Source organism: Eumetopias jubatus, unplaced genomic scaffold (assembly GCF_037043125.1).
Source record: "Eumetopias jubatus isolate StellerSeaLion01/CBP00866 unplaced genomic scaffold, mEumJub1_p1.0 scaffold_16, whole genome shotgun sequence".
Taxonomy (NCBI): domain Eukaryota; kingdom Metazoa; phylum Chordata; class Mammalia; order Carnivora; family Otariidae; genus Eumetopias; species Eumetopias jubatus.
The window spans coordinates 88,267,781-88,288,917 of record NW_028274822.1 but is presented as its reverse complement, the minus strand read 5'-3'; the positions used below and the strand labels follow the sequence as shown (position 1 = coordinate 88,288,917).

At 60.3% G+C, this 21,137-nt stretch overlaps 1 protein-coding gene across 12 annotated transcripts in view; it reads left to right on the top strand.

Annotated features, from left to right (window-relative positions):
- Positions 1–21,137, top strand: part of NCOR2 (nuclear receptor corepressor 2) — a 182,412-nt gene that overhangs the window by 147,806 nt on the left and 13,469 nt on the right. For 10 of the 12 annotated variants that reach the window (XM_028092423.2, XM_028092422.2, XM_088019535.1 and 7 more), the window contains exons 21-36: positions 872–992; positions 1,438–1,594; positions 5,840–6,004; positions 6,780–6,919; positions 7,645–7,747; positions 7,983–8,087; positions 8,379–8,482; positions 11,708–11,858; positions 14,074–14,214; positions 14,628–14,714; positions 15,378–15,676; positions 17,183–17,537; positions 18,836–19,057; positions 19,610–19,861; positions 20,695–20,844; positions 20,982–21,119. In XM_028092423.2, coding sequence (XP_027948224.2) covers positions 872–992; positions 1,438–1,594; positions 5,840–6,004; positions 6,780–6,919; positions 7,645–7,747; positions 7,983–8,087; positions 8,379–8,482; positions 11,708–11,858; positions 14,074–14,214; positions 14,628–14,714; positions 15,378–15,676; positions 17,183–17,537; positions 18,836–19,057; positions 19,610–19,861; positions 20,695–20,844; positions 20,982–21,119 — 2,690 coding nt within the window. The remainder of the gene's footprint in view (positions 1–871; positions 993–1,437; positions 1,595–5,839; positions 6,005–6,779; positions 6,920–7,644; positions 7,748–7,982; positions 8,088–8,378; positions 8,483–11,707; positions 11,859–14,073; positions 14,215–14,627; positions 14,715–15,377; positions 15,677–17,182; positions 17,538–18,835; positions 19,058–19,609; positions 19,862–20,694; positions 20,845–20,981; positions 21,120–21,137) is intronic. The other 2 variants (XM_088019532.1, XM_088019533.1) reach the window with 2 other exon arrangements.

The following is a 21,137-nucleotide window of genomic DNA, read 5'->3' as shown; positions in this document are numbered from 1 at the left end:
GGATTTCCTGGAAATCCCTGAAGTGTTCCTGAAGGAGGTGACATCTGTGAACAGCTGGAGTAAGGAGCCCCACCCTGCAGGGCAGGCTCTTGCCTGGGTGCCCCAGACCCTGCAGCCCTACATTGGAGGGACCCTGCCCCTGGCATCTACTTCAGCCCCACTGTGGGCCCTTTACAGGTGCCCAGTTCTGTACGTCCACAGCAGATGGACATGACCTCGCTTTGGGGAATGAAACGTTTATAGGCCCAGTTCAGCTCATGGCCATACTTCTGGCCAGTAGGTAGACCATGTACTTGCTGACCAGCCCCTCCACACAAAGCTTGCAGGCTACCTGCTTTTAGCCCTTCAGTGAACAGTGAGATTCCAGTAAGTGGAACGTTCTGGTTGAGAGGATAGGTTCCCTAACTCCTGTCCTCCAGTAAGTGGGGTCCACTCAGTCCCACGCCCTGGTGCCTGAGCCTCTCATATTTGGGTGATGAATAATCTCTTAAGCTCACCAAGCCTTCATCTAGTTGATTCTTCGGCTTTCCTGCAACTTCCGGCAGGCCGTGTGTGGCTCGGGCCCTGAGTCGGGGCGTCCCTGGGACTTTGCTTGCCTCGGGCTCTCTCGGGGAGTGTTTGATCCTGGCCTGGGCCTCTGGGCTGGGGTTGGAAGAGGTCTCGGCTCCTCACGGAGCCAGCAAGGACCAGAGAGGGAGGGAGGAGTCGTCTGTCCCTGCTCCCCACCCCCGGAGTCCTGGTTGGTCTCCTCGGCCGGGTGACCCTGGACATTTGCCTCACTTCTGGCGGCCCCTCCAAGCCCTGTCGTGCAGGGCTGGAGCCAGGAGAGGCCAGCTGTGAGCCTGCGGGCTGACGCTCGTCTCTCCCTCAGGCTGCTGTCACCACGGCCCAGCCTCCTCACCCCGACCAGTGACACCAGGGCCAATGCCTCACCCCCGAAGCCGCTGGACCTGAAGCAGCTGAAGCAGCGGGCGGCCGCCATACCCCCAATTGTGAGTGCCCCGGCACCCCCTCTTGCGCCCCAGGACTCCTGCCAAGCAAGGCCTCAGCCACTGTGCCCCCCCCCCCACCCTTCACCGACGCTTCCGGAAGGCAGTAGATCAGGGCGGGAGCACAGCCCTGGGGGGCAGGGAGCAGCACCTGCAGCCTCGCTCTTCCCAGCCCTTCCCAGCAGCCTCGTGTTTCCTGGAGAAATCCCCATGGAGATGAGGCGGGAACAGCTCCAGGGAGCTGGCATGCGTGCAGGGTGGGGCTCTGGAGGAACCAGGGAGCTGGCAGCCTGCTGGTCTCCCTTCTGCCCTCCCAGCCCAGTGCCCTTGGGCACCTCACTGCTGTGGCTCTCAGGCTTGTCACGTGCAGGGGCCCGGAAGGCTGTTCCTCATCTCTGTGGCTCCTGGACTGCCTGTAAAGATACTCCCTTCTCCCTGCTTCTCTCAGCAGGTCAGCAAAGTCCATGAGTCCCCCCGGGAGGACACAGCTCCACCTGCCCCACTGCCACCGCAGCCCCTGCAGCCAGAGAACGACACCCCCCAGCAGCCCAGCAGCAGCCCTCGAGGCAAAAGCAGGAGCCCCGTGCCTCCCGCCGACAAGGAGGGTGAGTGTGTGCCCGTGACTGTGGTGGAGAGCAGGGGAGAGTGGGGGGCCTGGCAGGGATGAGGGATAAAGGGCATCTGTGCATCCAGGGCAGCCGCAGCGGACTCCAAGCAGAGTGGCGGGGTGGGCCAGCTAGAGAAATCGAATGGGTGGAGGGGACAGTAAGGGCACGACGGGAACAGGGCTGAACCAGAGGACTCCTGCTCGCTCGAAGATAGGCACATACTGGCTTTCAGCCAGGTCACCCCATGGCAGGACAGGCCTGCCGTTGTGCTTCTGGGGAAGCCAGAAATCCATGTTTTCACCTGAGCTGCAGTTTCTCAACTGTAGCAAACTTTAAGACATTTTGAGAAGTATTGTATATGCATGTAAGCACGTCTGTGCCTCAGCCTCTGACTCCATGTGATTCAGCCCACACATGAGCTTCTAGAACCGTGGATGAGGCTCAGCGCCCAGCTGGCAGCAACTCTGGGGCCTGGGCAGGAAGCAGTGCTCCCTCCAGCTCTCATCCTGACCTTATTCCAGGCGGAGGTCCCTGGGTTCACTGGGGAGCCATGTGGGTAATTCCCCGAGCAGCTGTGTTCCAGCAACTGCCCAGGGCGTGCTTTATTGTTGCCATGTGAAGCTCAAGGTCAGGAGACAGGCAAGGCGTGGTTTCTTGGATTATCTGTCTCTGCCTCGCATTCCCCACTGGACCTAAGAAGTTCCAGGCCTGTGTCCCCAAAGAGGCACCCTCGCCAGGGCAGCCTGGCGTGCCGCACGGGCCATGCGCATCACAGGTGATCGGAGCTGGTCCTCCGGAGGTCCCCCCACACTGGGCTAGCCTAGGCTTCTGCTGGCTCCTGCCCTTGGGGTCTGAGGGCAGCAGGACCCCAGCCCACCCTCCCTGAGCAGCACAGCACACAGTGGGCTCAGGCGGCCTGCACCCCCTGCTTGGGTAGAACAGCCCTTCTTCTCTAGAAATCCAGGCTGGCCCTCGGCCACAGGCCTCCTTGAGGATGGGTGCTGCTTGCCTGTCTGAGGACAAAGAGCAGGGCTGTCCGTGAAGAAGGACGGCTCTATGCTTCCCACAAGTGACACAGGCCTGCCAGACATTCCCTGTTTAATCAGCCTGCCCCCTTGCCTCCCTGTGGCCACTTCCACCTGCTGCAGGAAGTCTCAGACGCCACCCACAGGGGCGGGCGTGCATCCTGGCCAGCACACGGGCTGTCCTGTGGCTGTCCACTGGACCAGGACATTTTCTGAACGCCTGTGTTGGCCGAGTGCTGGGCTAGGCACTGGGGATTCAGCAGTGAGCAGGATGAACTTCTTGATTTGGGGAGCTCTTTCTGTGATCGAGAAGGACGTTAAGCCAGGACACACACACAAGGAAGCAAGATGACTTTAGCTTACTTAATGCGATTGAAGAAAAAAGCAGGGTGAGGAGGGGCTCAGAGGAGCAGTCTCTTTGGAGATGATGAATCAGTCATGGGAAGATACCGGGGAAGGGCGTTCCAGGCAGAGGGAATAGCATGTGCAAAGGCCCTGGGGTGGGGACAAGCTTGGTGTGTTTGGGGAGCTGCCAGAAGTTCACTGTGGCTGGGGAGAGGGTAGGATAGAGGATCAGAGAGGGAAATGGGGCCCCATGATTGTGTAGGGCCTCGTAGGCCATAGTACCACGGGGACTTTTTCTCCGGCGTGGGAGAAGCCTTCTCAGGAGGAGTTTTAATGTATTTGTGTTGTGGGAGAGAATCTGCTTTCTGTTTTGGAAAGATCTCTCTCTCTCTGGTCATTGTTGAGGAGTAAGAGCTCCAGCGTGTTGGGGGGCAGATGGAGGAGGCCACAGTGTTGTTCCTGACCAGCTGTGGTGGCAGCCTAGACTGCAGGGGTGACCACGGAGGTGGGGAGGAAGGGGGTGCGTGGGGAGTTCGTTTTAGAGGCAGAGCCAGTGGGGCCTGCTAATGAACTTGAATGGGGATGGGGCCGGGTATCTGCCTTCTCTTGGGACCCTGCAGCACCCCCGTACTGGGGCCAGGACAGCCTGTGACAGGGGTGGCGTTTGCTGGGCGAGACCAGGGTCTGGCTCCGGAAGACCTTCCGGCCTTGGGGCAGCAGCCCAGGTGTTGGCTGTGCGGCAATGTCCGGGGCCCAAACAGCTCTCGCCCACGTCAGATCTGAGCAGGGCTAGGCTGCCCGTGGGTGGCTGGGTGCCACACAGGGCTCGCCAGGACCTGCTGGGACAGGTCATAGGCTCTGTCCTGGGAGAAAGTGAGCCACCACCAGTGGTTTCTGAGTCTGGCCTAGGGTTGTGCTGTTCCCTGGAATGGCGCCCCGCTGCAGACGGTGTGCTGGGCAGCAAGCGCTGCGTGCTTTTCTCACGGGGTCCGCCTCGCTGCTCAGTGCCCTTAGGCACGTGTGTGAACTTGACACCCAGCACTGAACCTCTCTGGTCTTGCAGGAGCCTTCCCTGCTGCCTGGCTCCTGCGTGGAGCAGCTCAGCCAAGCCAGGCCCTCGGCTCCCCTGGGGCCAGCTGGAGGAACAGGTTGTCTCTGCAGGCTCTCGGCCTCCTGCCCAGCCTGGCCCAGCCCCACATTTCCCTTCCAGCCCTGGAACCCACCCCCGCTCAGCACAGGCCAGGCGCAGCTGCGCTGAGCAGCGAAACACACGCAGGATCGGGTAGCTGGACGAGCCGAGGCCTGGGGGGGCGGTTCACGGCAGGGCTGTGGGATCCCTCCACTGAGTTATTCCCTGCACCTGTGACCGTCTCCTGTGGGCTGCCCACTCGACCAGGGCACAGGTTCTGGGCCACCTCAGTCTCTCATGGGGGGGAGAGAGGGAGAGGATCTGGAGCAGGCACGCCTCCCCTGCCGCCGGCTGTGCCCACAGCAGGCATCACTAATCGATGCTGACACTCTGCTGCCTTACCTCAGTGGGCTTTCACAACCTCCGTCATCCGGAGGTAGCCCAAGAGATGACACCTGCCTGCTATTCCTGGCCCAGGGGCTGGAGATTTCTGGCGTTTCCAGGCTGTGTCTCCTGCCCAACTTCTCAGCCAGTTCTCTCTCTTGGGATTGGTCCCCAAGCCAGTTCTCAAGGGAGAGGTTTAGAGCTTGAGGCAGATTTCAGCAGAGTGGGAGGTGAGTGAGAGAACACCATGATGACAGACCCGAGGCCCTGGCCTTTGGCCCTGTCTACAGGGTGTCCCCCAGGCCTGAGAATCTGGGGGCAGCTGTTGTTCATCCTCCTGCAGGCAGAGTGCCTAATGAAGGCTCAGATCACAGCCTGTAGCCTGACTGCCTGGGCTCAAAGCTCCCTCCCTTGCCGGCTGTGGCCCTTTGACCAGGTGACCTCCCCTCTCCTGGCCTCAGTTTTCCCATCTGTAAAATGGGTGGGCGTAGTGAGGATAAATGAGTCAGCACACACAAAGCACTTGAGAAGTGCCGGCCCGTGGGAGGCTACAGGGCGGGTGGGTGGTGGGGGGGGGCGCGTTACCCTCCTGTCCTGTGATCTGAGCTGCACAGGCTGGCAAGCATTCAAGTCCTGACTTGGCCAGGTATTTGGTGCTGACCTTAGACAATGCCACCGATGTGGCTGTACCTCCGTTTCTCCCTCCATACGACAGAGCTAGCAGCCCTCGTGAGCTTACTAAGGAGGTTCCTTGGGTCCACGCTGGGGGGATGGGGGGGCGCTTAGCACAGTGCCCGATATGTCATACATGTTCCACAAACAGGCTGCCATGTGGGGGGTTCTCCTGAGCGTCTGGACCTCTGGCCACCCCTCCGGCCAGGGCGTACGTATCACAGCGAGCCTTCATCTCTGTGCGGAGGCCAACCAGCTTTTTCTAGAAAGAGCTGGACAGTAAATATTGTAGGCTTTACGGGCTAGACGGTCTCTGCTGCAGCGGCTCAGCTCTGCCGCAGACAAGTACGTGGGCGGCGCGACCGTGCTCCAGAGCAAGTGTCCGCAGGAGCAGGCCCCGTGCCACCGGTCGCCAGCCCCTGCTGTGGAGGTTTGTTCAGGGCGCCTTGCTTGCCTGGCATGCTGGGACTTAGAAGCTCCCTAGGATCTCAGGAGCTCAGGGCATGCCGGCCTGCAGACTTGCGGAGCTCCCAGCACAGACCTCCATTCCTGTTGGCCAGGACCCCATCCTTGCCCAAGGCCAGTGCTGTGGGCACAGGAGGGCCTTGTGTGAGCAGGGGTGGCCAGGGCTGCTGGGTCCCTGAGGGCTGGCCAGGTTTGGCTGACTGCCCTCCCTCATCCCCTCAGCAGAGAAGCCTGTGTTCTTCCCAGCCTTTGCAGCCGAGGGCCAGAGGCTGCCCACGGAGCCTCCGTGCTGGACATCAGGCCTGCCCTTCCCTGTGCCCCCTCGTGAGGTGATCAAGGCCTCCCCGCACGCCCCTGACCCCTCGGCCTTCTCCTACGCCCCACCTGGTGAGTAGCTTGGCCCATGCTCGGGCTCCTCAGGTGCCAAGCTGAGTCAGCACCATCACTGGGTGCCAGCTATTTGCCGTGGTTTGGAACCGTATGCAGAAGGATCTTAGAGTCTGATGAGACCCAACAAGAGGGATAGTCTGGTCAGTGAAGGGAAAGGAAGAGATCTACTGAGATTTGAGAAATTTGCAGGATGAAGATTGAAGCCACTAGCAATAGGGAGCCATAGGAGGTGCTTGAGCTGGTGAGGGGCAGCCCTACAGTGGGGGCTCTGCCTTCTATCAGTGACTTAGAGCTAGAGAATGGACAGGTGGAAAGAAAAGCCTGGGGAGACCACAAGCACCAGGTCAGGTGAGCCGAGTCAGGGGTTAAAGACTTCATTCTGGAAGCAGTGGGGAGCCATAGAAGGTTCACAGCAGAGGGGAGGATGTGAACCAGTAGATTTATTAGAAAGATCCTTTAGTTCCTGTGCGGGGAATGGGTTACTGCTGGGGCGGGGTGGAGGGGTTGGATAAAGCGGGAACAGGGAGACAGTTAAAGGGTCTGGGCCAGAGAGGAGGGGCTTGGGCCAGGGACTGGGCTGTGACAGGGTGGGATGGAGGGAGGCTTCCCTGATTGTGGCATGTGACCCAAAGACACAGGAGCTCATCGGGACAGAGATGGGAGGGGCAGGAGAGGGGCGTGTGGGGACAGGGACCTGCCTGGCGGGGGGGGTCTGTCTGGCAGGGGCACACCACTGCTGGGGCCCTGTGATGGACAGATCTGTGCCTTGCAGGTCACCCACTTCCTCTGGGCCTCCACGACAGTGTCCGGCCTGTGCTACCACGCCCACCCACCATCTCCAACCCGCCGCCCCTCATCTCCTCCACTAAGCACCCCAGCGTCCTCGAGAGGCAAATGAGTACTATCTCCCAGGTGAGGTGGGAGGGCCAGGGCCTCCCCAGGAGCGTCTGTGTGGCCTGGTGCCCGGAGAACAGCCCTTTCCTCTTTTGGGGGTTCAGTCTTTCCATCTATAAAGTGGGGGCATCAGAAGCGGTGATAGCTGGGTGGGAACTGGGCACCCAAGGGGCCAGGGTCATCTCTGTGCACAGCACTGCTGGGGTCTGAGCTGGCTGGAGCTTGTCCCAGGCACTCAGGACCTTGGGACTCTGGGGTAGTCAAGAGCATGGGCTCTGCAACCAGACTGTGTGTCCTTGGGCAAATTACCTAAGCTTTCTGTGCCTCAGTTTCCCCTCTGTGAAATGGAAGATTGAATGGACTAGGCACACAGCACGTGGTGAGCCTGTCTGTGACTACCCGTCCCTTGGCCTCCCTGACCTACTCACCTGTGTGGTGAGGGACGGGGCGAGGTGTCTGCTCTGTCCCAGCCCACATGCGTGCACCGTTCTCTTTAAACCATACCAGATCACGATGGCCACTTCAGAGGTGAAGGGACCGAGGCTCAAGAGAGCCAGGGACTTGTCCATGGTCACTCGGGTGAGCAGCGGGGCTGGGACTTGAGTCCCAGTGCCCCGACCTGCATATGATCCCGAGGTTCCCCTCTTGGGCTTTCGTGGAAGGGGAAGTCAAGACCCCAAGTCTTGGGCATGGGGTGGAGGGACTGGGGGCCCCTGTGACTCCATGACCTCTGCCCCTCGCAGGGAATGTCGGTGCAGCTCCACGTCCCGTACTCCGAGCACGCCAAGGCCCCTGTGGGCCCTATCACCATGGGGCTGCCCCTCGCCATGGACCCCAAGAAGCTGGGTAAAGATCTACACCCCCCACCTGGATGGCCCAGGCTTGGCTCCAGCTGTCCATGTTGGGGGGAGGAGGGAAGGCAGCTTGGACGCTGGGACCATGGCCCGAACTTGCGAGGAGGGTGGCACTCCCAAATCCCCGGCAGTGCCGGACCTCCACCCCTGGGTAGGATTAGGTGGGGGCCCTCCCTCCGAGTCCCTATCCCAGTGGCAGGTGGCTCACTGCTCTCGCCCATCCCCAGCGCCCTTCAGCGGAGTGAAGCAGGAGCAGCTGTCCCCACGGGGCCAGGCTGGGCCACCGGAGAGCCTGGGAGTGCCCACAGCCCAGGAGACATCTGTGCTGAGAGGTGAGGGCGGCGGGGGGGGGGCGTGAGGCCTAGAGTCTGCCCTGCATCCCCAGCCGCTGCCCCTCCGCTCTTTGGAGGAGGGTCTAGGCGGGAGCGGGATCTTTTATCCAAAACCTGCTGAGCATCGTCCGCTCCCAGAAGGTCCAGAAGCCTGTCTTCATAACGGTTCACCCATTTAGGGGCAGGGGGTCCTCTGCGTTGCGACACCAAGGGGGCCTTGCAGGTCAGGAGCACCATTCCCTGGGAAGTGGTTGCAGACACCCTTTATGCCCCGTGTCTCGTGTCTTTTAGGGACGTCCCTGGGCTCGGTTCCAGGAGGAAGCATCACCAAGGGCATCCCCAGCACACGGGTGCCTTCCGAGAGCCCCATCACCTACCGCGGCTCCATCACCCACGTAGGTGTCCTGGGGCCCTGCCTCGGGCGGGGGGAGGACCAGCAGGCCGAAGCTCCAGATGCGGCCCTGACCACCTCAGAGCGGTGGGCCAGGCCATCTGTTCCCTCTGGCGTCGCTGTGCGGCCCCGGTCTTCGTGGCTAGGGCGATGTCCTGGCGATAGGAGCTCATGCTCTGGTCATTTGTCCGCTTGGAGCCAGGCACAGTTAGGTGCCGAGCACCACACACAACGCGCCCCTCGCGAGGCACTGACGGGAAAGCAGCAGGTAGCCCGAGATACACAGACCGGTCAGAACTGGGCCGATGGCTTCAGAGGATCCGGTGCTTCCGATGGAGTAAACCTCTGAGATTAAGAACGCCTGGGGCCACCCAGGCCAGTGGGGGAGACTTCTTGGGGGTGAGCCCCACAGGAGTCTCGGGGAACAGCATTCCCGGTTTGGGGGGCAGCACGTGGGAGCATCTCTGACACAGGCAAGGACCGGCGAGGGGCCAGGAGGGGGGCTCCCTGCGGGGTGTCAGCGGGCAGGTGCTCTGCACCCTGGCGGAGCCGGCCCCCACCCCTGTGGCCCCTCGTGTGCTGTCCTGATCCCCCTGGTTTTGACTTCAGTCCCAGAAAACAAAGAGGATTCCTCTTGTGCTAGCCTTGACCTTGTGGTGTTGGGCTGCAGTCCGGCATTGCGGCCACGTTTGCCTCTGCAGCAGGGAGTGCGGGGTGACGTCCACCCCCTCCCAGGCCTTGCGGGGGGAGCCGAACACAGGGCCCTCTGGTGTCAGGGAGGGGGGATCAGTTCTCTACCTGACGGGTGGGGAGCTCCCTGCGTGTCTGGGGCCCGTTAAACTCTCTCCTCCCTGGCCAGCAAGCAGGAAGTGTGGCTCCATCACCTCCTGGGGTCCTTAACACCCTGGCTTTCTTATCTTCCCTTCCACCCAGCTCCAGACAAGACACTTTACACTGGCCCAGAGTCCATGCTATCATAGCTTGTTTTGTAGATAAGAAGACCGAAGCTCAGAGGTTAAACCTGAGGTCACGTAGCTAGTAAGTAGTGGACCCAGAGTTTTGTGCCCAGCTGCGTCTGGCTCTAGAACATCGTGCCAGAGAACGAGGAGCCAGAACACGCAGGTGTGCATGCACAGACACACGCACGGACACACGCACGCGGACATAGTGCAGACACAGGGCATATGGACAGACAGACATGCAGGCACACAGACAGGGAGACACATGGACCTCTATAGTCACGCACACCCTGCCCCGCCCACACGCACGTTAATGGTGGAGCGTCAGGCCATAGGCTGGCCCGCGGTGAGGTGTCTTTGACCGCGGTGGCCTCAGATCACACCACAGAGGAGAAAGCTCTAGATTTTGAAATAACAGGCTTTTGGAGGCGGCTTCGCTGAGTGCAAAGAACAGGTACCTGGGGCAAAAGTCAGGCCAGGGTATTCAGGTCCCCGCGGGGGCACACACTCAAGCAGGGGGCGGTCTCTCTAGTAAGAGTAACTGCTCACAGAGTCTTTCTGTGGAGTCACAGGTGATCGAAGGCTGACATCTGCAGTTCCTAGGCACCTGTGACCCACACCGTCTCAGTCACTCACACCCCTTCAACTGTCTTTGGTAGAGGGCGGTAGCTGCCAAAATGCATGGGAGTCTGACTTTCCCACCGCCTCGCGATCGGGTGGTGATGAAATCATGCCCAGACCACACGCACACATCCTCGAACCCGGCGGGCGCTCCAGGAAGCCCCAACACTGTCTGCTCCCCAATGCTCCCACCCACCCTGGGGGTGACGTTCGTCGGGGCCGCACCCTGAGGCTGCAGGCTCTCGGCCTTAAAATAGGCCTCAGGCCAGCAGTCTCCAGGCTCGCACGAGTCTGTCCGGTATAGTGTCCCCAAGGGCACACACGTGCGTGTGCTGCTGTGAGAAGCCGGGGGGAGCCTGTCCGCATTCAGTGTCTTGCTGTCCCTCTCCTCGCCAACCAGGATCTGCGGTAGAAGTCCAGGGGGTTGCTAGCTGTTGCTCTTTAACCCACAGGGGGATGTTTCTCAGCAGAGGAGTTCCCACGGGGAGACTTGCGGTCCATTGGTCCAGGGCTGGGCACACAGAGGGACCCCCACGTCTGTGAAACGGCTCACGGAATCATAGACATCTTGATCTGGGGACAGCTTGTTTATGCCAAGTGCCTTTGAGAATTGTAGATGCTGGGATTACTTCCATTCTGTAGATGTACAGATGTGTAGGCTCAGAGAGGCAACATGATTTGACAGAGGTCACTCAGCAACTCGCTGGTAAAGCTACTGTTTGCCATCCAGCAGTCTGACTCCAGACACAGATTCTGATCCCCACACTCATGTTCTTGGAAGTTGCCCAAGGCAGGATCCTACTCCACGTGACTGTCTTCTTTCTGCTTGAATACCTCCCCTTCTAGGGAGCTCACTCTCTCTAAGGCAGTGGTTCTCCATTGTGGGCAATTTTGCCTCCTAGGGGACATTGGGCAATGTCTAGGGACATCTTTGTTACACCTTGGAGGGGGGCAGATTGGGGGGACACAGGGTAGCGTCCAGTGGGTGCAGGCCAGGGGTGCCCAGGACAGCACCCACAACAAAAAAGCAACCGCCCCCCCCCCCCCCCCGTGGCAGAGTGTCGAGGTTGAGAACCCCTGGTTTTGGGAAATGGGTTCATGGCCCACGTTCATCGGCACAGCACGGGGGCCACATCTCAGCACCCCTGTCAGTTATCGTCAGTAGTTAAATGTCAGGGCTCCGAGAAGGTAAAACCCACATGGGACAGGTTGGAACACAGACTCCAGGGCCGGACTGCCTGGGTTCCAGTCCCACCTGTGCCCCTGGATGAAGTCACCTAGCGCTCAGCGCCTCAGTCTCCCGCTCTGAGACAGGCATGGTGATAGGACCTGTCTTAGGATTAAATGAGTGAACATATATAAGGGGCTCCGGGTGGTTTCTTTTACACTGTGGGTGCTCAGTAAGCTGTGACCTGGTGTTCTGTGTGGTTGTGTCATCCCCCTGGATGCTGCACACCCAGCAGCACGTGGATGAACACAACGTGTGCACCGGTGGGCCCAGCACATGTGAGCGTGTGTGTGTGTGTGTGTGTGTGTGGAGCTGGAGGGACCCGCTGTAGGTCTGCTGGTCATGCCCGCGTCATGCCTGGTGAGCTCAGGGGGGTCCCCGGGTAGAGCCTGCCCGGCGCTCACCCCCTCTGCGCCTCCAGGGCACTCCGGCTGATGTCCTCTACAAAGGCACCATCACCAGGATCATCGGCGAGGACAGCCCCAGTCGCCTGGACCGCAGCCGGGAGGACAGCCTGCCCAAGGGCCACGTCATCTACGAGGGCAAGAAGGGCCACGTCTTGTCCTATGAGGGTGAGTGCTGTTGTGAACAGCCTCGCGGGGCTCGGGGGGGCAGCCTTATTCCTCCCCATCTGCAGAATCTTCAGTGCCCAGGAAGGAATCTTTATGTGGAGGGTTGATGGGGGCACAGGAGGAAAGCTGGCCGTGCACCCACGGGGTATTTAGGGGGAGCACAGTGGATGAAGCCCCCCTCAAGAGAGCTCTCAGGACGCCCACATGAGATGCAAATAGGAAGTCGCCTGTGAACTGTGAGTCGTGGAAACCCACTCCTCCAGCATGGCTTGTCCACCAAACCCCAGGCTTTGGTGTTTCTGGAGTTGGTCGAGAGAGGAGGGTCCAGAAAAACATGGTCAGGGTAAAAGGCAGCCAGATGTCTGTGGAAAACAGATCTGGGGAGTTTGTGCCCCTCCCATTGGCCTGAGTGGTCAAGAACCGGGTGAAGCATTTTATCCCCATTTTATGGCTGTATGGGGACAGCCAGTGGTCCTCTGTGGCCACCCTCATGGCCCCTTGAGAGAAAAGGAGGCTTGGGATCAGGGGAGGGGGCTGTTTGGCCCACGGAGGTGGCCGCACAGGGAGTGAAGGCTGGGTGATAGCATGAAGCACAGCCAGAGGAGTGGTGATCTGTGTATCCCTGCAAGTATGTAAGCCAGCAGCAGGGAAGGGTTGGCCCGCCTTGCTGGAAGCATGGTGGGGGAACTGAGGCCCAGCACTTCCGGCAAACGCTGTGCTCTAATTGGTAGCCCATGGGTGGCCACCAGGGTGTGACGACCAGAGTGACCCTCCCCCTCTCCTTGCCTCTTGCCCCGTCTCCCCTCCTGGGTTCAGGTTCCACAACCAAGGAGCCCTGCATGGAGGGGAGTTAAGGGAGGACAGAGCCAGGATGTGTTTCCCAGCATCCTTGGGCGCCTAGGGCTCTGGAGCAGAATGCAGCTCGTGGGCACCCCTCTCGGGGGCTGGCCCTGCCCTGCATTGCTTCTCTTCTGATGAGCGGACACCTTTTCTCCTCTTTGTCTGCCTCTGCCCATGCCCCCTGCCCCCTCGGTCCTGGGAAGTGGAGGTGGTACCGTGAGCTGAGGGACGGGCTCGTGGCTGTGTCTTGGGCACCAGTCTTGGTACGTGGCTGAGGGGCCTGCAGTCAAGGCGTTACGGGCAGGATGGGCACAACCTCAGCCCGGGTCCCCACGCCCAGTCTCGCGCTCTCGTCTGTAGAGGGCGTTTGCACCAGGGCTTCTCATCCCTCCATGCTTCCTGGGGCCGGGTGGTTAGGGGGGCAGCGGGGGTGGGGCGCCCTGGCAGCCTGGACAAGTGGCTCTTGTCGCCCTGTATCGGTGTGACCCCCTCGGCTGCACTTCTAATCTCTCCATATATATATTTTTTTTTATTTTGATCTGAAATCTCTGCGTTTAAACATCAGTAATTTTGAAAAAAAATTTAGAGCCACAACCCAGTATGTCTGTAGGCCGCTGCTTTGTAGCCTGTGGAGTAGACCTGGAGAAGTAACAAGAGGGGGAGAACCTGTTGTCTTCGAGGGGCAGGACTGGGGCCCTGGGGAGCTTACTTCTGCTGCTCTGGGGGGGGAGGGGCCCCTGGAGGAGCCCTAGCCTGCTGGGTAAGGCCAGGCCTTCCTGTCCTCAGGGCCTGCCTCCCGGCGTTCAGACCCTCAGCCTGTCTGGGGGGGCCAGGGTGCACAGCCCGAGGTTCCTCCTGGCTCAGCCAGGCCGTGTCTGCCGTGGACAGCCTCCCTTCTCTCCCCACGTGGACTTGCTACGGCGCACTTACGTGTGCACGCACGTATGCACATGGACACAGACAGGCACACACGGGTCCATTTGTGCCCCTGGCCTCCCTTTGTTCTTGGTGGCCAGGCCTGTGTGTGTATGCGCACACTCACACCCAAATGGTTGTGCATGGCCTGTATGTTCCCACTCTGCTGCTCACACACACGTGTGCACTGATGTTCATGTCGCAAGTCCGCGCCCGTGTGGGGCTTTGTGCACAGGCTTCTATGGCCATGTGTGGTCGGAGACACAACAGCTACTGACAACGGGTTGGGGTTCAGGGTGCAGGAAGCCTTGGTATCTGTTAAATTCCCTAGACTGGAGAGAGAGGCCCCGGCTGGCCTGCAGGCTATGGGTTCCCTCGGGAGGGCTCAGCTGGGCTTGCTGGAACTGGGCCCTAAGCACCAGACCGCCACCCCTCACCACGAGCATGGTCTGGTTTCCAGGTGGCATGTCGGTGTCCCAGTGCTCCAAGGAGGACAGCAGGAGCAGCTCTGGACCTCCCCACGAGACGGCCGCCCCCAAGCGCACCTATGATATGATGGAGGGCCGCGTGGGCAGGGCCATCTCCTCGGCCAGCATTGAAGGTGGCTGCCCTGCCTGGCTCCCTACCCCAGCGGACACAGAATGCCAGGGCCTAGGACCTGCTCTGGGGGGGCCTCCCAGCTAAGTGGGTTAGAGCAGCAGAGAGAGAGAGAGAGAAAATCTGTCAGTGCCCCCTGGAGGGAGGTGGTGGGATGGTTCGCCTGATTTTCCGGAGAGGTAAACTGAGGCTAGGTTTTGCTGAGGCCCAATCTAGAGGCAGTGTAGGGCCCAGGAGTTGGGACACTGCTCGTTGGGTCCAGGGCCGCCACCACCACCACCATCGTGGGGACGGCTGTCAGCGGCCGAAGGGACCCATGCTGGGAGGGCTGGCTCTAACCCCAGCCCCAGCACCTGTCACTGCCCGAGGCTGGCTGAGGGACCCACGTAACCACGACGCTCTTGCCCCTCCCCCAAGGTCTCATGGGCCGCGCCATCCCGCCTGAGCGACACAGCCCCCACCATCTCAAAGAGCAGCACCATATCCGAGGCTCCATCACACAAGGTGCCACCCGCCCTCCGCCCCCACGGTGCCCGCCCCCCGCTGCCCTCACGGCGGCCGCAGCCAGCACGCAGACGTTTGCCGTCACGATGGGCGGGGGTGGGGTGCGTGCCGGCCGTGGGACAGGCGTGTGACACGTGAGCGTGGCCAGTACAGGGGCAGGTTGAAATGCAGAGCAAGGTCATGTCTGTCTTACTGAAAAACAAAAGGAGAAAGCCGAATACTGCCCCTCAGCTCTGTCCTTTGCAGACCTTGTTTATTGAGCATCTGTTCTGGGCTTGCCACTAACGCGGGTGCTCCTCCCGTATTAGGGTGTGGGACTGGTGTTTTCACTTATTAACAGTTCCTAGCAGTGTTGTTACCATGCCACCCAAATTCTCCTGGCTGCTCGGTGGTGAGCCAGCTCCTATGGGCCCCTTTTATGCTTTCTGTCTACAGCATCTCATCGAATGTGCACGCCTTGGTGAGGTGTTTCAGTTAATACTATTTTATATATGAAGGGACTGAGGCTCAGAGAGGTCCAGTCATGTGCTCAAGGTCCCACAGCGAGTGAGGACTTGATCCCAGGTAGTCTGGCTCTGGAATCACTGGTGTGTGGAGACCCCAGGTTAGAACGGGCACGGTGGGGTGTGGAGTCGAGGGTCAGCACCCTGTCCTCCTTGGCAGGGATTCCACGGTCCTACGTGGAGGCCCAGGAAGACTACCTCCGCCGGGAGGCCAAGCTCCTGAAACGCGAGGGCACGCCGCCACCGCCCCCGCCGCCCCCGCGGGACCTGGCCGAGGCCTACAAGGCCCGACCCCTGGAGGCCCTGGGGCCCCTGAAGCTGAAGCCGGCCCACGAGGGGCTGGTGGCCACGGTGAAGGAGGCCGGCCGCTCCATCCATGAGATTCCGCGAGAGGAGTTGCGACGCACGCCCGAGCTGCCCCTGGCCCCACGGCCGCTCAAGGAGGGCTCCATCACGCAGGTACGGCGCTGGAGCCAGGCAGGCTGGGCCAGGATGCTGTGGGGGCGGCCGTTAGCCGCTGCTCTGGCCTCTACCAGTGGGGAAACTGAGGCTCCAACTCTGTGGGTACCTTGCCCGGGATGACACAGCTGCTCATTACTGAGCTCCTTTGATTGTATTTGCGCCCCTGTGGGGCTCACACCCGTTATCCCCATTGTTCAGATGGAGAAACTGAAGCACAGAGAATTCCAGCAGCCTGCCAAAGTCCCAGAGCTAACCATAAAAATAAACGGCTGCTGCTGATTGGATTTCTGTTGTGGGCCAGGTGCTGCCTGAGCACTTGGCATCATGCCCTGTTTAGCCCCCACAACGACGCTCTGAGGTAGTTCTCTTACTGTTCTTGTTGTATTGGTGCATAAATGGAGGTTCAGAGACGTTAAGTGACTTGCCCAGGGTCACACAGCAAGTGAATGGCAGTTATGAACCTCAAGTCCGGACGTGCCTAAATCTGCAACATCTTTGCTTCTTGGCGTCCCCTTCCCCCCCACCAGCAGGCTGTACCCCTGCGGCCCCGGCCCCTGCCCCCCCAGGAAGCCCCAGCCTGGCAGGGCATAACCAGCTCCAACTGTGTGAGAAGCTGGCCAGTGGAGACCGTGCAAGGGCCACTGTCCCTTCCCATGGTCAGAGGTGGCCTGATGGAATGAGGAGGGAGAGTGGGAGCCATCCCAGGGGCTGCTTGGCTACGAGGCGGACAGTACTGGGGACGGCATCCCGGGAGGACGTCACAGCTGGGCTCAAGGTCCACAGCGCTGGGGGGGCCGTGGGGAAGTTACCCAGCGCCAGGTTTGGCTCTCAGCCTCTGGGCCGGAGTTCCCCGTGGGCCCAAGAGGGAGGCCAGCCTGATTCTACAGCATTCTTAAAAGCAGGGTGTTTCCCTGCTCCAATTAAAACATTCATGCATAAACTCCGAGCTCCATCACTGGAGACACAGGGCCCCACTCTACCCCGGGCTCCCAGGCCTGTGCCAACAGGGCGGGGGCCTCTCCCAGGTGGCCGGGTTGTGCTCTGGTCCATGACCCCCTGTTCCTTCAGCTGCCCCTTCTGGCCAGAGAGCAAACAGACCTCAGCCCTGACCTCTGAGCCTTGGGCCCTAGGTGGTGGAAGTGGGTTTTGCTGCTGAATTTTCTGGAGTGGCATTGAGTGGGCTGTGGAGGGTCACAGACTGATGGGGGGAGGTTTTCCCCACGTCGGGGTGCTGAGGCTGCAGGGGCCAACAGGGGGTCCCCCACTTGCTCCAGGGAGGGCTGACCTGTGAACTTTGTGCGCCTTCTGCAGCCCCCTCCCCCAGGTGGCTCTGGGGGCCAGGACAGGGGCGGGCAGGGCAGTGACGCGTGTGCTGATCTTAGGGTTGGTTAGCAAAGCCCTTTGTCCCCCTGCCCCTGGCGATGTCGAAACGTCGCTCCTGTTTTATGGCTGCGAAACGGAGGCTCCGCGGTTATGTAGCCGGTGCTTCCCCCTTCTCCCCAGGGCACCCCGCTCAAGTATGACACTGGCACATCCTCTGCCGGCTCCAAAAAGCATGACGTGCGCTCCATCATCGGCAGCCCCGGCCGCACGTTCCCGCCCGTGCACCCGCTGGACGTGATGGCCGATGCCCGGGCACTGGAGCGTGCCTGCTACGAGGAGAGCCTGAAGAGCCGGCCGGGGGCAGCCGGCAGTTCAGGGGGCTCCATCACCCGGGGGGCCCCAGTCATTGTGCCCGAGCTGGGCAAGCCGCGCCAGAGCCCCCTGACCTACGAGGAACACGCGGCACCCTTCGCCGGCCACCTCCCACGCGGCTCGCCGGTGACCACGCGGGAACCCACCCCGCGCCTGCAGGAGGGTGCGTGGGGTGCAGGGTGGGGCACGGGAGGGCGTCACAGCTGGGCTCAAGTCCACGCTGGGTGGACTTCCCGGCTCAGGAAACTGCCTCCCCATCCACCCTCAGCTTAGGCTGGAAACCGGTGGTACCCGCAGGGCCACCGCATACCTTCCACCTGCCTGACCCGTGGCTTCTGCCCCAAAATGATACTCAGAATTATCTTTGCCTCCCTGCCACCTCCAGACCACCACGATTTCCCACCTGGCCTCCCCGACTCCCCTCTTGTCCTGCTATAATCTGCACCCCCAAACACAGCCAGAATTGTCCTTTGAAAAGCTCACATCAAATCATGCCACTCTTCTGCTTAAATCTTTCTAGTGACTTCTCGCCATGGCCAGGGGAGCCTGTAGGACCCGGCCCTGCCCACGCCACATCTCACCGTCCCCACGTTCCTTTATCCACCCCTGGCCCAGTGAGCCGGCTTCCTCCTCTCTGTTCCTTGACTTTGCTCAGGGCCTTTGCACCTGCTGTTCCCTCTGCCTGAAACCTCCCCCACTTTCAGATCATTATCTAAATGATTTCTTTTTGTTCTTCAGGTCTCTGTGCAAAGTCACATTCTTGGGGAGGCTTTTAGGACCCTCCCCCACTGTTCTGGTCACGTTTTAAATTTTCCCTGGAGCATTTATCACTCAGAAATTCTCGTTTGAAGACTAGCTTATCACCTTTCTCCAGCATTAAGTGTCTGCTCCATGTGGGCCGTGTTTCCTGCCTGTTTTGTTCACTGGGGTGGCTCCAGCTCTTAGAGCAGTGCTTGGCATGGGGTAGAGGCGCCATAAATATTTTTTTTTTAAAGATTTTATTTATTTATTTGAGAGAGAGAGAGAGAAACAGCATGAGAGGGGAGAAGGTCAGAGGGAGAAGCAGGCTCCCCGCCGAGCCGAGAGCCCGATGCGGGACTCGATCCCGGGACTCCAGGATCATGACCTGAGCCGAAGGCAGTCGCTTAACCACCTGAGCCACCCAGGCGCCCTCCATAAATATTTTTTGATTGCTTGAATGAATGAATGAACAAGGGAACAAATGAGAGCATGAATGAGTGAATTTTTTAAAAGAACAAAAACGCAGAAGTAAATGAGTCAATGAAAACACAGGAGTTGAGACAACGGAACGGGTGGAGGAGGAGTCCCGGTCCCCAGGTCCCAGACAGCCCATCCTCAGGTGGCCTCCCATAAACCCTGGCCTCGGTGGTCCCCGTGTAAGGGGCTGTGACAGTCCTGGCACAGCGGTCCAGTGCTAACCCCCCTGGCCTGTCCCCACAGGCAGCCTCTCGTCTAGCAAGGCATCCCAGGACCGAAAGCTGACGTCGACGCCCCGGGAGATTGCCAAGTCCCCTCACAGCGCTGTGCCTGAGCACCACCCTCACCCCATCTCGCCCTACGAGCACCTGCTTCGGGGCGTGAGTGGTGTGGACCTGTACCGCGGCCACATCCCACTGGCCTTCGATCCTGCCTCCATACCCCGCGGAATCCCTCTTGATGCAGGTGATTGTCCTGGACCCATAGGACCCCACAGCAGGGGGTCAGGGGCGTCGTCAGTGTCAGCTCAAGGATGCCTCAGGCATCAACTAAGCTCTGCTAGATGGGGAAACTGAGGTGTTGGGGTGGAGAGACCCAGTAATCATGTGAACAGTTTAGGTTAGAACAGAGGTTCTTTTAGGAGTCTGAGGGACATATGGAGTTAAATATTTTTCAGTGGTTTTCTTTTCCTGCAGAACTTACCAGTGCTTTTAAAATTGCAAATGTATCAAAAGAGGGCTGAAGTGTTGAGTGTTCCTCAGATGGACATGGTCTGAAAATCTGTTTAGAAGGATGCATCCCATAGGTATCTTAGTGATCTACATTTTGGATGCCCTTTGTTTGGGGGAACTTCGATCTGAAGAACATTATCAGTAGAAGGTACCCCCATGTGTTTTGGGGAGCAAGGGTTTTTCTGTGTCCAGGCCCTCAATTCTGTGTTGTGGGGAGCATTTTGGGAAGAAGCTGTCAGGTATAGGAGTGGGGGGCAGCCTGACCTTCCCTGTCTCCTCCCTGCAGCCGCTGCCTATTACCTGCCCCGACACCTGGCTCCCAACCCCACCTACCCACACCTGTACCCACCGTACCTCATCCGTGGCTACCCTGACACGGCAGCGCTGGAGAACCGCCAGACAATCATCAACGATTACATCACCTCGCAGCAGATGCACCACAACGCGGCCGCCGCCATGGCCCAGCGAGCAGACATGCTGAGGGGCCTGTCACCCCGCGAGTCCTCACTGGCACTCAACTACGCCACCGGCCCTCGAGGTGGGTGGGGCCGGGCACTCGTTGGCAAGTGGGTGGGCAGACCCTCCTCCCCTTCCAGAATCGGCCCTAGTCCTCGTCTGCCCGGGGGCCCGCTCGATGGTGCAAAGGACACGGGTGTGCTGGCTGAGGTGCTGGCTGAGGTGGTGGAGTGTGGTGCGCTCGGAGGTCTGGGCAGTGTGACCGCCCTGAGCGCACACAGACCCGGCAGGTGGTGCAGAGTGGTGTGTGCTTTGAGTGAGGGTGTGTGTCTGGTAGCCGTGTGCATCCGGGATGCACACATGGGAGGTGTGCACCGGCCTCTGCCTACTCTTGGTACATGGGGTCCTTGGCATTTAAAAAAAAAAGGATCGAAATAGGAGGCTGTTTGTATTTCTGGTTCCACTGATTTGCAAACAGCCTGTAGTTGCTTTGTAAGTGCCTTAAAGTCGCCCTCTGGAAATACTTTTGGAATGTTCTTCTGGAACAACCGAGTCCCAGTTAGGGTCCATTTGGAAGAACCAGTCATGCTAGGTATTTCAGACGGTGAGGACTGAGTACGGGGAACTGATTGTGTGAAGTGAGGGGCTGGAAGAGCAGGAAGAGCATGCCAAGGTGACGCAGGGATGCCAGCAGCAGGACCCAGCCACTCCTGGGCTTCGGGAGCCAAGGGGAGGTGGGGACTGGGAGAGTCTGGCGTTCCGAAGAGGGCCCGAGGGGGCTGGTGCTCAGCAGCAGGAGGGAGTGCCCCGGCTCACAAGGGCGCCCTGCGCTCCAGCTGATGGGGCGGTCCAGCCAGCAGGTGGCCCGGCCCCCCCCACCCCTCCTGCAACCCCCACCCCCACCTCCTCCGGCAGGCATCATCGACCTGTCCCAAGTGCCACACCTCCCCGTGCTGGTGCCCCCAACACCAGGCACGCCCGCCACCGCCATGGACCGCCTCGCCTACCTCCCCACAGCACCCCAGCACTTCAGCAGCCGGCTCAGCAGCTCCCCGCTCTCCCCAGGTAACGCCCTCACCCCCGCCCTGGGTTTGGGATCCTGGCGTCCGAGGAAGGTGGCCGGCTGTCCTCTGTCCACCCCAGAGGACAAGGCCAGGCCCACCCTGAGCGCTGGACTGAATCGCAGGACTTTTGGTTGCCAGGGGGCCCCACTCACTTGACAAAACCCTCCGCCACTTCCGCATCCGAGCGGGAGCGGGACCGGGACCGGGACCGGGAGCGCGAGAAGTCCATCCTCACGTCCACCACCACGGTGGAGCACGCGCCCATCTGGAGACCCGGTAGGGCGTCGGAGGTCC